At 38.9% G+C, this 15582-nt stretch overlaps 1 protein-coding gene across 2 annotated transcripts in view; it reads right to left on the reverse strand.

The window, feature by feature from the left end:
• Nucleotides 1-15582, reverse strand: part of NTRK3 (neurotrophic receptor tyrosine kinase 3) — a gene marked incomplete at both ends in the record, with an annotated part of 356788 nt that overhangs the window by 49349 nt on the left and 291857 nt on the right. For both annotated transcript variants that reach the window (XM_083371339.1, XM_083371338.1), the window contains 2 exons: nt 3366-3538; nt 10627-10757. In XM_083371339.1, the coding sequence (XP_083227465.1) occupies nt 3366-3538; nt 10627-10757 (304 nt within the window). The remainder of the gene's footprint in view (nt 1-3365; nt 3539-10626; nt 10758-15582) is intronic.

The following is a 15582-nucleotide window of genomic DNA, read 5'->3' on the forward strand; positions in this document are numbered from 1 at the left end:
TGGGTGTTTCAGTTTTATCTGAAAGAGATTTTTAAACTTCTGTCTTTTCCTAGCTAGGACTCAGATGCTCTCTTTAGTCCCAAAGATGCTTTTTCCAAAAGGCAAGTGGACATTCTTGGTTTTTGTTTTTTTTTTGGCTTTGAAAACTTCATCCCAGAAGCTTCTCCAGCTCTAATTGACTGCTGGGGAATCAATTCTCACCAATCATTCCCCACCAGTCAGTTAGAACTGAAGAAGTTTGTTGGATGAGAAGTGAAACGTTTTCAAAGGGGAAAACAAACAAGAAGAAGAAAATTCAGTTGCCTTTTGGAAAAAGCACCTTTGGGATAACCACGACCTGGACGATTGAGAATCTCCATAAACATCTCTATTTTAAAAGAATTTAAAGATAGCCTTCTAAGAATGAATGGCAGTTTTGGAGGCTTGCTTGCTAAACAAAATATTGGCAAGAATCACATTTCGCATCATGTTTTGTTTGGTTTGTGTATGTTAAGGGTAAACCAATGTTTATTATGGCCTAACTTGGCCACTGAGGCTTACTCGGGAAACCATGGTTACACAACTTCTCATTTAATATAAAATGAACATTGGCACATTCAGTAATAGAGCTACATGGTGATCTAGAAGAGGTGAAAATGTTTGCCTTCCACTAGGAAGGTTGAGAGTTCAGTCCTAGGTAGGGGCAGATGTATCTCTCCTAGGGCACAAAGAAAGAAAAAAAAATCTGCTGTGAACTCTGCATGGCAGCAGGAAGGGCATCCAGCCAGTAAATGCCCAGCTCCATCCAGTTTATTTTTTTATTTTTTATTTTAATTTCATTTATATCCCGCCCTTCTCCAAAGACTCAGGGCGGCTTACAAGCTTAGCAGTAGCCTTCATTCTATATATATGCCTGCTTATTAGGGCATATACATAGAATGAAGTTGCCCCGATTCTACCCCAAATTGATTACATGATCATAAAAGGGAGTTGTTATGTTAAGTGATCTGTCCGGTCTCTATCCCTTTACTTCAATAAATCGTTCCCTTGATTCATTGAAAGAAACAGAAAGAATGATCAATCTTTACCTGTGCCTGAATGCTTACAAAATACTGTAGCATAGAGAAAGCACTGCCAGAATCTTACGGGAACACTGAAAAACCATTTTATTTGAACAAGCTTTCTATGACAGTGCATAGGCTAAATGGGTGATGCTACTTTGGCTCTTTTAAGATGTAACTGCCTTATCAAATGGATAATCCACCCCACATTGTGCTATAAATACATCAAAGAGTCAACAACATTTTCACTGGGAAAGAAAACCCAGTTAGCCCCTCCTCCAGACAAGTAGCGAGTATTGATGTCCCAAGCTGGGATTTTGTATATAATGGTGGAAGGGATTGGAGGGGCCTTAAACGTTTGCCCCCACAGCGATCTCACTAAGTTTCTTCAATTCTCACAAGAAGGGAAGTGGGGGGGGGAGAGAGAGAGAAATCCTGCTCCTGGAACAAATGACCCAGCTGACCTTGCTTGCATGGGGGAATATGTCAATATTCCTTTGTTAAATCTACTGGAACAAAGCTGTTGGCTTTTTGCTAGCTTGTCAGATTGACTTGGAAAATGCATTTAATCTCTCCGAGTTGCCCACATTTAGACAACAGGACTGTAGGGGAAATGGAAACCGAAAAGATATGTCAAGACTGACAACTCTTCCACTCATCCTGCAACTGTAGTCTGCCGGTTTCAGATTTTGTAGAGTTCCTCTATCTCTTCGAAGAGGGCAAGACTGTCTTTCGAAGCATCCCAATATTTCTTGTCCTCTGGATGCCAGCTAAAAGAAATGAAATCTAGAGGAAAGAGATTTGCTTTTTTTTCCCCCTCACCCCAGTCATGTGTCAGCTTTGACAACAGAATAATTGCCTTGGCAAAACCTCAAACATAGAAGTGGAGCTGCCATCTAAATTATTGACACAATTGCTTTGCAATCCCGCTTAATCAACGTAGCAGGAGAGGAAACCCACGCAACACATATCGCAAAAGTCCAATTAACTAAATACTAGCAAATAACAAATAATCATTACTGAAAAATGGGAGCACCGTTGCATGAATTCTGGAACATTAGCCCTTGATTTCAACATGACAGAAGAACAGCATCTCCATCCATTTTTGTGTTCGGCTATTGGCTGTTCCAAGCTGATGAAAATGCTGGTATGATAGATTGGCTAGGATTATTATTATTATTATTATTATTATTATTATTATTATTATTATTATTATTATTATTATTATTATTATTATTTATTATTATTATTATTATTATTATTCACAATTTTTGTAGAACTGGAAAAGGTAAACCATCCAGTCCAGGGGAGAAGCTGGACCTTCTTGGCAAACTAATTTCCAACTAAAGACCAGAGTATAAGAAAGCATTAAGCCCCAGTTCATGCTAAAATCCTTATGCAGATCCGTAAGTGGCTGAGGAAGCAGGAGGACAAATCCAGAAGGAAAAATCAGTGCTAGGACTGAAAATCTCAGATTTAGCGAAGAGCTGCCATAAATTGACACTGCCAAAAATACAGCTTGGAGAAATGTCTTGATAATGAATTATCCGGTTTGTCATATGATTTATTGGCAGTGAGAGTGATGTGAGTTTCTTGTCTGAGATGTTCCCTGAATTACAGCTGAGTTCTCCTTGGTTTTGGTCCCTAGTTTGAGCCTTCTGGTCAGTTTCCCTTGCTTAAATCCTAATTTCTGGCTAGTCACACACAGCTGCCTATGGCTTAGTGTGACAGTGCTCCAGACTTCCTTGTAGTGTCTGTAATGGCAAAGGACACCACTACTTATGTTAAGTTAGTCCCATATTTGCACAGTATCCATAGTACCACAGAAGGTTCAAGGTGAAGAAAAGCAGTTTCACTGTTTCTAAAACTTGGTCGGACAGTGGGAAGATCAATCAATCAGAATAGAGTGGGAAGGAAGCTTGGAGGTCTTCTAGTCCAACTCCTTGGTCAAGGAAGGGAACCTATACAATTTGAGACAAGTGGATATCCAGTCTCTTCTTAAAAGCCTCCAGTGATAGAGCACCCACAACTTCTAAAGGCAAGCTGTTCCACTGGTTAATTATTGTTGCTTTTAGGAAGTTTCTCCTTAATTCCAGGTTGCTTCTCTCCTTGATTAGTTTCCATCCAGTCTTGCCTTCTGGTGCTTTTGAGCCTAGTTTGATGCCCTTGTCTTTGTGGCAGCCCCTCAAATACTGGAATACTGATATCATGTCCTTCTAGCCATACCCAGTTCGATGAAGTCAAGATATTTGCACTCATGCCCTATCCCTCATATCAATTTCTGTTCTTCCCTTTCTATAACTGAGTAGTATATTTAGCCTTTACCTCAGAAACTTATTCAAGTCCCCGTGCTTCATGTATTCGAAGACCATGATGAGTGGATCTCCTTCGCCACAGACACCATAAAACTTTACAATATGGTCATGCTGCAGGTTGGTGAGCAGCTCTGCCTCCCTCTGGAAGTCCTTTCGGGCAGCCAAAGTTGGGTCCTTGAGAGCCTAAAAAAACAAAAACAAAAGAAGAAAGATAGATGGACAGATGGATGGATAGGAGAGATGGTGAAAGTCATGAAAAATAACTTGCTTACAACTTTTAAACTTATTGTCTATAATTCTCCCCGTATCATTCTAGACAGAGATAGATTAAAAAGAATTAGAATTGGTTTACACAATGTGCTACATTATATTAAAATATGAGTTCTGAATATTGGTTAGAATGGAAATTAAGCGGGGTAAGCCCATTAGTAACTGGAGGGAAAATATCAGGAAATGCCAAGGACATAAGGTAAAGGGTTGTTGTTTTTTTTAAAAAAATCCCCCTATATAATGGCAAACTACTTTGACATTGTTACCAAGAAATCTGCATGGGTGTGCTCATGAAGCTGTTAGTTGTTGAGTTTGGAGAAGATTCTTCCAATGATTCAGAATATTGTAGGAACCCAGCCAATGTTTTAGCATGTTATATGAAACAAATCATTGTGTATATTTTATTTGGTTGGGCATAGGACATTATGTGAACACAAGAATGTTCCTTCCTATTCTGCTTCGTTAACCAGATCTTGGGTCATTGCTTGTCCATTGAGCAATTTGGAATATGAGAAGCTGGCTTATACTCATTGACATCATTGGCTGAGATCGACTGGCAGATGCTTCCAATGGATATTCAATCCTATTTGGAAATGTCTAAGATTGAACTTTTCCATTCCATTCAAGGTATGAGCTATGTTACTGTGCTATGCTTCCACTGATAACTTGAAAGAAATAAGCTGGCAACTTTTGCATGAAAATCTTGTGCCCAGCCTGTACGTGATTCTGGCTGTCACAGAGGATTCATTGGCTATTTTCTAGAGTTAGCATATAAATTAGTTAGCTAAGGCGAAAGCAACAAAATCTTGGAATTATAAACCCAGCACCTGATGCATAATAAAAGCTCATTGGATGAAGAATGCGTGTGTCTTTAATGAGCCACCAGATCCTTCACTGCTTTGTTTTAGGCAAGCTGTTCTTCTGTTTTGCTTTGCTACCGGTAAGTGTCAAGGACAATGATTTTACATCTGAAGTTCTTTATTACTTAGAAGCATGTTGGGATGAATTAATATAGACAGCTATTTGCTCAGCAAAGGCACCAATGACAGAATACCTTTGAGAAGTTCAATTAGGAGTCTTAGGAAATTACAGTTCCCAGAGGTCCTGATCCCAAGATGATATTGGGATATAAAATGTCTTGGCATCAAGTTTCTCCCCTGCCAGTGCAGATAAGAGATCAAAGCAATGAGGGAAAATTTGCTTAGGAAAATGAGAATGGAAAGATCCCACAGATTTCAATAGTCTTTAGGCAGTTGTGGGCCTTTTGTCTTTGAGAAATAATGTGATATGAATTCATCTTGCATTAAGAGTCATTCTGGAAAACACAGCCTCTAGGAGGCAAGTCATTTCCATCCCCAACCTTAATCTTTTTCCCCCAAAGAACTTGCAATCGTGCTGCCGAAATTGCATCATTTTGCTGCTTAATCTTGGCAACAAAGGAAAGACCAAAAAGGAGATGTAGTCATGTGCAATATGCAATATGCAGACTGCAGTTTCTCCATCCCTGCTTACCCAGTGGAATATTGCTTTGCCTTTTGAACATGATGCACAATTGCTTTGCACTGGGCACATGCGATTTCCATATGACATTTGGGACGAATGTATTCTCAGAGAGAAGCAACCTGGAATTAAGGAGAAACTTCCTGACAGTGAGGACAATCAACCAGTGGAACAAGTTGCCTCCAGAAATCGTGGGCGCTCCATCACTGGAGGTTTTTAAGAAGAGGCTAGACAGTCACTTGTCTGAGATGGTATAGGTTCTCCTGCTTGAGTGGGGGGCTGAACTAGAAGATCTCTAAGGACCCTTCCAGCTCCTATTCTATTCTATTCTATTCTATTCTATTCTATTCTATTCTATTCTATTCTATTCTATTCTATTCTATTCTATTCTATTCTATTCTATTCTATTCTATTCTATTCTATTCTATTCTATTCTTCTCAGGCAATGTACTCAAGAAATTGTGAGGGAACACAAGGTAATGTGATCAGAGAATATATTTTTTCAGTTGGATTGATTTTTGTTTTGTTTTTTCAGTTGGATTGATTTTTGTTTGGGATCAGTTATTTCTTTTTTCCTTTAAAAAAGAAATTAATAACCTAGAGCAAGTATTAAGGAGGAACTCTCTAAGATCCATTTCTTAGCCATCTTTTATGTTATTTTCTAGGAAATGTATTAGGGAAATTCAGTGGAACTTCTCTGGTTAGCCTTTCCATATCTGTGGGGTTATTGGTGACCTCTGAGCTTGGTTGCTTTCTTGCAGTTGTTTCATTACCCAACTAGGTAACATCATCAGTGCAAGAAAACAGCCAAGCTGAGAAAGCTTCAAGACCTCCACAGTTCAACCCTGAGCTGCACATATTCTCTTCTGTTTTTTAAATATCTAGAGTAGAATCAGATTGCTCATGGCATCTATTAGAGGATATGTCTAATAAAACTAGTGCCTAAGTGAAACGTTGAGAAAAAAAATGGGGGTTTCTGGGGTCCATACATTATAGAAACACAAACAACGCCAGCAATTATGAAATAATTTCTCTGGATACTGGCTGACAACTCATCCCACTTGAAATTTCTCTCAACTCTCTTTGTTTGTTTGTTTGTCTGTCTTGCAAATGGGGGGAGGGAAGGAGAGAGACACAGAGAGAGAGAGAGACAAGAGAGAGAAAGCAGTAAATAATCTCAAAGGTAATAGCTTCTACCTATTTCTAGCCCAGTAAGAAGCCAAGTCTTATAACCTTAAAGGCAAAGACTCCATATCTCATTATTATGATTCTTCTGAACCAGTGAATCCTTTTATTTTGAAGAAAATGATTTTGCTGCCTTTATTCTGAAGAAGCATGTGCTCAGGGTAAACGTTTTCTTATGGGTGGGTGGGAATTGTGGATACTTGAAAAGAAAAACCCTGCAGTAATAAAAGCAAGGCATTTCACTCTTCATAATTTCCAAAACCCTTGTTTCCATTCTTTATGCTTCATAATAATTTCCTGGGAGAATCAATCTCCCATTTGTACTGAAAGTGGCTTCTCAACCAAATTTCTGGTTTGCTATGATTAGGTAATTTTGTCTAGTGCATGTATGGAATTGTTACTGGAGCTGATGTGCCTGAATTCTGTATATTTCCTCATGAGGGTTTTGAACCAAAGATGAAACAATTTGTTCTCAAAATTAGTTATGAATGCTAAAGTCAAAATTGAGACTCCAGACCTATTTTGTTATCCATAGGAAAGGCTTTTTGAATTTTATCACCCCTATCCAATAAACTGGGAGTACATAATTATATTTATTTAGCATTTTTATCCTCCATAGAATATGCATAACAGATGTCAGTCATTGAACCAGAGTGGGAGCCATGGAATATTAAACCAACTGCACGTTGTTGTCTTATTACAAAATATTATCTGTACAGTTTAAGAGGGATGAGAGGCAAAAAAAAATGCCCTTGATTTTCTATATTTCTATGCCTTGCATACTCTTATTTAAATGTGGGGGGGGGGGGAAATCACTCAGATGAGTTTTCATCTGCAATTTCAAATGGTATGTGTCCCACTGATTCTAACCTTTTAAATCATCAATGTCAGATTCCGGGAGCTTAAAAGAATACCTGCTTGCTCACAATTATTCTGATAAGCTAAAGGAATCCAACAGAGTCCAACACAAATTGGATATATTCATATTCCTGTGGCTTGGCTCATGGGCAGGCAATGAGAGGCATGTTTGTACCAATGAATCTGTGGGCTCTTCACAAGCCCTCTGCCTCTATCTATCTATCTATCTATCTATCTATCTATCTATCTATCTATCTATCTATCTATCTATCTATCATCTATCTATCTATCTATCTATCTATCTATCTATCTATCTATTTAAAAAGACACTTTGCACGCTACAAACAAAAGTACCAGGTTCAAGTTTCTTGGTTGTCAAGACTTACTCTGGGTCCCCCATTGACCTTATGGACAATGGACTGAAGGTCACTGCTTAATATCAATGTGTATCTATTTGCTCAGTAATAACAGAATAACAAAGTTGGAAGGGACCTTGGAGGTCTTCTAATCCAACCTCCTGCTCAGGCATGAAACCCTATACCATTCCAGACAGATGGTTGTCCAATCTCTTCTTAAAAACCTCCAGTGATGGAGCGCCCACAACTTCCAGAGGTAAGTCGTTCAACTGATTAATTATCCTAACTGTCAGGAAGTTTCTCCTTAGTTCTAGGTTGCTTCTCTCCTTGGTTACGTTTTTCATCCGTTGCTTCTTACTCTATCGTCGGGGGCTTTGGAGAATAGGTTGACCCCCTCTTCTTTGTGGCAGCCTCTTAGATATTGGAACATTGCTAAAAACAATTGCCATTGTAGAGAGGCCTCTAGAAGTATACAGAAAATGTAATTTGTGGTGGTAAATCTCAACAATTGACTTTCTGGTAAAGGATTACTTTGGGATTGTTTCCTGCCCATTGAGGCAGTCATTGACATGCTGCAACAATTTGAAATGTACTCATTGAGATACAGTGTTGACTTCTTCTTAAAATATGGAAAATGGGGCACGTCCCCCTGTGTAGAATGTAGAATAATAGGGTTGGAAGGTCTTCTAGCCCAACCCCCTGATTGAGCAGGAGACCCTATACTATTCCCAACAAATGGCTGTCCAGTCCCTTCTTGAAAACCTCCAGGATGAAGCACCCACAACTTTCCGAGGTAAGCTGTTCTACTGATTAAGTGTTCTCACTTTTCCCAAAGTTGGGTCTCTCTTTAATGATCTTCCATCAATTGCTTCTTGTCCTACTCTCAGGTGTTTTGCAGAACAGGTTGACCCCTCTTCTCTGTGACAGTCTCTCAAATACTGGAAGACTGCTATCACGTCACCCCTAGTCCTTCTCTTCATGATAAAAATCCTTGCTCCAGGAAGCTCATCATCTTTTCTGCTTCTCCTGGCTTCTGGAAACCAGAGCCTTGGTGGAGCAGTGGGCTAATGCCTCCTTAAGTAACACCAGCTGCCTGCAATTAGTGCAGGTTCGAGTCCCACCAGGCTCAAGGTTGACTCAGCCTTCCACCCTTCTGAGGTAAGTAAAATGAGGACCCAGATTGTTGGGGGCAATAAGCTGACTTTGTAATAATGCCGCTTGGGGGGGGACCGAAAACCCTAATAAGCAGGCGTATACATAGAATGAAGGCTATTGCTAAGCACATTTAGATTGTAAGCCACCCTGAGTCTTCGGAGAAGGGCAGGATAGAAATGGGATTTTTTTTAAAAAAAAAGTGTATTTCATAAAAGTATTCAGGGTGACTGATTATAAAGCAATTCTGAGCATTTTATGGCTGAGTTGAGCTAAAATGTGGATCTTCCACTTTAAATATATCATGCTGGTGTCTAGATTGTAATATGTTTTGGTGTTTTTCTTCTGTTGGGTCTACAAACATTTTAAGCATTTAAGGTCATATTCTTTAGGACCTTGGTTATTGTTGGCTTGAATATCTCTTTTAACTCCATTAAAAGATGTTTCCATTGTTTTAAAAGAGGTTCAGTTGAATATTTGTTATAACATAATCTGCTGTGGGGATTCATTTTAGGCTGAAAAAACAAAGAAGTAAATCAAGAACTAGTAATAATAGCAATAATATTTGCTATCATGATTTCATTAGAATGACCAATTAATAGAAGAAAATTCCTCTTTCATTCTTTTTTTTTAAAAAAAACCTCTACATATATTTTCTATAGGAATACAGCTTGGGAGGAACTTCACAAAGTGTTTTAAGCTTGGGGGGTGAAGGAATTCTCCAATTCAGTCAATTTATTGAATGTCTCTTAAAAATCTTGATCTATTGTGGAGGGATCCAAAAGAAAATTCAGTTACATCTAACTGTCATCCTTTCTCAAAATTTATTACGCGGTCCTAAGAAACTGTTCTTGAAAGTTGTTGTTTTTTCTCTTCCAAAACAGAAAATACTTAAAAAAAACAGATTTAATATCTTACATTTTACCCCCATCTCTTCAAGGCATCACATAATTTTATTTCATATTTTTTTCTATCAGTGGAGAAGCTGACCACAAATATTTAGATAGATGACGGTATGCTGTTCAGACCTAAAAACATCTGTCTTCATCCTAGGCTCTTGATTATTTTTAGCTTTCTACTATCTTCCTGATGTTAACGTGAAGCCCTGAGAGCAACAGAACTCTTTTCTTTCGCCCTTTACTTTATCTTCACCCCGTCCAAACAAACAGACATATTTTCTACTACCAGAGCTAGACAAAAACCATTTGTTTTTGTTTTTTTTAAAAGCTTAGGACAAAACCTCCAAAGTCATTTGTTGAAAATATTTCCTTTATCTGTTGAAACCATGCTTAGGAGGAATTGTTAGCAATAGCAATCGCCCTTGACTTATATACCGCTTCACAGTGCTTTGCAGTCCCTCTCTAAGCGGTTTACAGAGTCATCATATTGACTAAATACAGAATTCCTTTGCCTAGCACCATCAAGCGGTCTACCCTTGTCAGAAAAGTAGCCACAAGCATTCTGAAGTGACTGATGTTGCTAGTGTCAACTTCTGAAATGAACCGGCTGGAGCTATCTTCGTTGTTCTAAGTTGCCACAGGTTGGGGGGGAGGGGGGAAGGAAAACGGCAGCATTGCTAGACTAAACATAGAGTGGTCCCATGGGAACCAAGGTCATTCCCACACAAGCTGGAAGGTGGAGGAAAGAGGTTTAATGGAGCCCGCCAATTACTTCGATTGGGTGGTGTGATCTATCACATAGCAAAGGGGAGGGAATTGTTAGATTTAGCTACATTGAATCTTTACGGGGAGGTTTAGCATTGGTTTCACTTTTGACCGTGCCGATATTATGTATCCCAAAAAAAACACATGCGCTTTGAGGAAGCTTCAAGCTTCGGAGTTCTGATTTTTTGGTTTCATTATTTGGAACCTTGACAGCTACTTTGGCTTCAAAGGAAACCATAGGAAGAACTTCAGAATCTGATGTGAGCTGCCATATTTCATATTTTACCTTCACAGCTACCAGCATCTTGTCCTTGGTGGGACTGAGGTTATAGCACTCAGCCAGGAACACCTTCCCAAAAGCACCTTCGCCCAGTTCTCTCTTAAGGATGATGTCTCTTCTCTTAATATGCTGTACATCTGCAAAGGGCAAGGGGCAGGACAGGAGGAAAGCAGGAAATAATGTTAATACAAACAACAGTTCGCAGTTTGTTCTTCTTACCCACTCCAGAACAGGTCCCCAATTTGCAAAACGAGAGTTTATGGAGACTCTCAGTCATCCAGATCATGGATGTCCCAAAGGTGCTTTTTTCCCCAAAAGACAATTGGACTTCCTTTGTTGTTCCTTCTTTTTCCTTCCTTCACTTCAGTTCTGAAGAAGCTTCTCGGATGAGAAGCATAACATCTTCAAAGAAAAACAAAGGAAGTCCAGTTGTCTTTTGGAAAAAAGCACCTTTATTACTCATAATAAATCCATAATCTTTGAGAAGGCAGCAGGACTTTAGAACATTTCATCTTGTTAAGAAGTAGGGTATCTTTTTGCTCAAGGAGTGTGTGTGTGGAGGGGCATCTTGTGTCACGGTTTTTTCCCACCATTTGATTGATGATTCTGTTTCCAAAATTCTCCCCCTCCCCATTTATTTATTTATTGCAGCAGGAGATTATGCTTCAGACAAACCTAGATTATGAGTTTGCTTATATATAATATTTATCTACATTACTGTTGCATTTTTTAAACAAACAAACAAAAAAACAAACTTGTATGCACTGAAATCAATGCTATCTATTTCTTCCGGAAACAAATCAGTATTTTTGGATGGGTGGGTAGGTGGGTGGTAGAATTACATTCTAGGTCAGAAATATTTGGGACATATATTCAAGGACAATGGCAACACAACATTTCTCTGGCTGACAACGGTTCCATCCTGCAGGAGTTAGCATTCCAGGGGCAAAGAAACACAAGTAATTCAGATATAATTTCCTTATTACAATTGCTGCTACCATGAAAGCAGATGGAGAAAAGCTGGCAGAGTGTGAAGACCAATTTCATAAGGGGAGGTCTGACAATCTCACTATCTCCCAGACATTTCATTGGCCATGCAATGGAGTCCATCTAGATTTTGGAAATGAGCTTGTCAGAATGGAAACTATTTTCAAACTATTTCCATTCTGATATGAGAAAATAGCTAAATCTACCGAACGTAATTTCCAAATAGGAATATACCTATTACTGGCCAAGTGATATACAACCATCATGGGCTGTTACGAAAGTACAACAAATGAAAAAAATATCTAGAATGGAAGCAATTTGAAAAGTTTTTTTTTTTATGAATCAAGGCAAAAACATGTGTCCCAAGATAATGTTGCAAGACCCAATCTAAGTCAGTCACTGGGACCAGAGTTTTTAATTTTCTGAGCTTTTGGACATAGGCTGGAACCCATCCTCCAATGGTGAAGCACCGAAGGCAACTTCTGAAGGCAACTTCTGTTCCACCTGGCTAATTGTCCTCACTGTTAGGTCCTCCTTAATTCCAGGTTGCTTCTCTCCTTGAGTCGTTTCCATCCATTGTTTCTTGTCTTGCCTTCTGGTGCTTTGGAAAATAAATTGACCCCCTCCTCCTTGTGGCAGCTCCTCAAATATTGGAAGACTGCTATCATGTTCATCCCTAGTCCTTCTTTTCTCTAGACTGGCCATTCCTGCAACCATTCTTCCCGTGTATTTCCCCATCCTTGGACAACTTCTCTCTATTGTAATGTGTGCTTTGGGCTATTCTATGCATAGTATTTATGTAATGCCCGGTTGAGTGTGGCTTTATATTTATTGATTGGGGTGTTGATGGCCAGCTATTAAATGATTGGTTGTTGTTGCCTTGTGCTGCTAAGTCCTTGGCTCCTAAGGACCTGATAAGCCGTGTTTATTTAAGGTGTTTTTCTTCCCCAAATTAAGTTAATAACACCCATTTCTGGTAGGGTTAAAACTTGTCTGGGAATCACTTTAGTTCATTCCTCTTGTTAAAAAAAATGACTGAGGCAGGACATAATAAGAGGCCCAATGAAGAAGATTTTTCATCATGCTTTTATATATATGAATTGCATATCACATTATATATTGTTTTTTTCCCCTGACTGAAGTTTCAATCATTTTGAGCATTGATATAAAGATTACTGCAGCCAATCTAATTAGCACCACTTCTCACCTTTCATATCCACTAGACAATAAAATACACATCTACTAAACAGATGCCACCACATTTGAAAAACTTACTTTCAGGTTCAATATGTATAGGGCTGAAGTCTCAACTGATTGACAATCAGGCAACCCTACCCCTTCCTTCTTTCAGTAAATTCCTCTGAATTAAGTAAGATTTAGTCCTTGATAGAGCACAGTCTCCTTATTGTGTACAGCTTGCTAGACTAATAATTTTAAAAAATTTGCCCACAAAACTTAATTCTATTTTTTTAAAGGATTCTTGGATGTTTAGGTGATTATCGTGTCAAAATCTCTTTGCCAAGGGGCCATTCAAGTAAGATGAGGCTAAACAGCTCACATTTTTATAAGCAGCTATAGAAAAGGGATTTTTTTAAAAAAAGTTGATCAATCAAAGCCATCATTTTGGAAGGCTAAAAATGATTTATTTTTAAAATAACTAAAGGTAAAGGTAAAGGTTCCCCCGCACACGTGTGCTAGTTATTTCCGACTCTAGGGGCTGGTGCTCATCTCCGTTTCAAAGCCAAAGAGCCAGCGCTTGTCCGAGGACGTCTCCGTGGTCATGTGGCCGGCATGACTAGACGCCAAAGGCGCACAGAACGCTGTTACCTTCCCACCGTAGTGGTCCCTATTTTTCTACTTGCATTTTTATGTGCTTTCAAACTGCTAGGTTGGCAGAAGCTGGGATGAGTAACAGGCACTCACTCTGCTACGCGGCACTCGGGATTCGACCTGCCAAACTGCCGACCTTCTGATCGACAAGCTCAGCGTCCTAACCCACTGAGCCACCACGTCCCTCTATAACAATAACTAGCCAAACCTTAATGACTAACAGATTTATTACAACATAAGCCCTAATAGAGTGCCTCTGTATCCATCATTTTATCAGACAGATTATCCTGATTCCCAATAAGAATGCATGGGAGACAAAAAGGAGAGTCGGTAGTGGTAAGTTTATCACTAGGTGCTCATTCCCAATAAATTTCTTCAAAAATGTGTCTGCAGAGAACAGTGTTCTTCAGGGAAATTCCTTGGTGCATCTGCCGGTAGGTTATAATGTTATTCACTTGCCTATTAATCTATCAAGGAGAGGTACTCCTTGACTTACAACAGTTTGTTTAGTGTTTGAAATTACAACAGCACTGAAAAAGTGACTTAGGACCAATTTTCACACTTGTGACCATTGCAGCATCCCCAGGGTCACATGAATTACATTCAGATGCTTGACAACTGACTCACATTTATGGTGTTTGCAGTGTGACCACCTTTTGCGATCTTCTCACAAAAGCAAAATCAATGGGAAAACCAGTTTCTCTTAGCAGCAATGTTATTAATTTGACAACTGCAGTGACTCACTTGACAAATGTGGCACGAAAAGTCACAAAATGGGTCAAAAGCTGCCTGAAGAATTTTTTTCACTTATTCAACATAAATTTTGGGCTCATACAGGACTACCTGTAGCTGCAGCTTCATGTTATTTATATGACACTATACAGCTTGATAGCTGTTGCTTCAACAGGTACATAGGAAGACTGTGCAAAGCTTCAGACCTGAAGGTGCTTTGGAGCATCAGGGTTATGGATAGAGCACACTTCAGAACTTTCGTAAATCAAAGATGTCCTTTTCCTAGGATCACGTTGCAAATTTGGATGGCGACAGTTCCAGGTGTGTGATGCAGCAGCTTTAAGGGACTGCAAACATTTACTGCACAGGAGATTGTTGGGAGAGTTTTATCAGATGACTGAAAAAACATTCTTTCTATGCAGTTTTAGTTATAGGAAACAAACATGCATGCACACACACACACACACATACACACACAGACAAGCATACATCACACACACATGGACTGTTCACGTACGGGTGCTTTGTTTCTGAGAAATGGGCTGTTTTGTCTTAATTACAAGCTATGACAAATAATGTCCCTAGGTAAAGAAAAGAAAAGAGAACAAGAAAAAGTCAGCTTCCAAAAAACAGCCAGAAAAGCAATATTCAAAAAATAAAAACAAAACACCAACTGAATCAAAAGGAACAAAGCTTTTCATTTGAGAAAACCAAAATAATAAAAATGAACGACAATACGTATGCACAAATACAGGGTGAGCTACCTATCTATCTATCCACCCATCCATCTATCTATCTCAAAGCTTTGGAAACACAAAACATTTAAATGGCTCTTAAACAATTAAGACTGCTAATTAGAAGATTATGGGCTGGCATAAAAGCTACCAAGTCTAGACATCTACGCTTGTTTGGGAAGAGTGATGTTCCCAGTCTGCACAAACTATGGTTCTAAGAATAAATTCTTCTTCAGAGAATTCCCATTGACCTTTTCACTTCATAATGAAAGATCCCTAATAATGATATTATGAATAATATTTAGCAATTAAGTGGCAGATAGTATTAAGCATGCTTGAAATCTTCTTCAACAATTTGTGTTTCACTGCTGATTTTGGAGCAGGATATTCAGCAAATTGTTCAGATGTTTTCCTGCATCTATATTCTGTTCACTGTTGCACTGATCAGGGTTTGTAGTTTTTAGGTTGGCTATTTTGGCCCATGCTTATCCATGGTTCACTAAACCACACATTGCCTTAACTTTCTGAGCTTGCAGAACATATTAGCTTACAGTCTGACTGCCTGTTTTGCACTGTGTCACGAAAAGATGGTCACTTTTTGAGAATTCCTTTTTCGCAATGCTGATCAAATGAAGAAGCATAACATTTGAGGGCATCAAATGCCATCATATTCCATATA

The sequence above is a fragment of the Vipera ursinii genome (genome assembly GCF_947247035.1).
Source record: "Vipera ursinii genome assembly, chromosome: 11".
NCBI lineage: Eukaryota > Metazoa > Chordata > Lepidosauria > Squamata > Viperidae > Vipera > Vipera ursinii.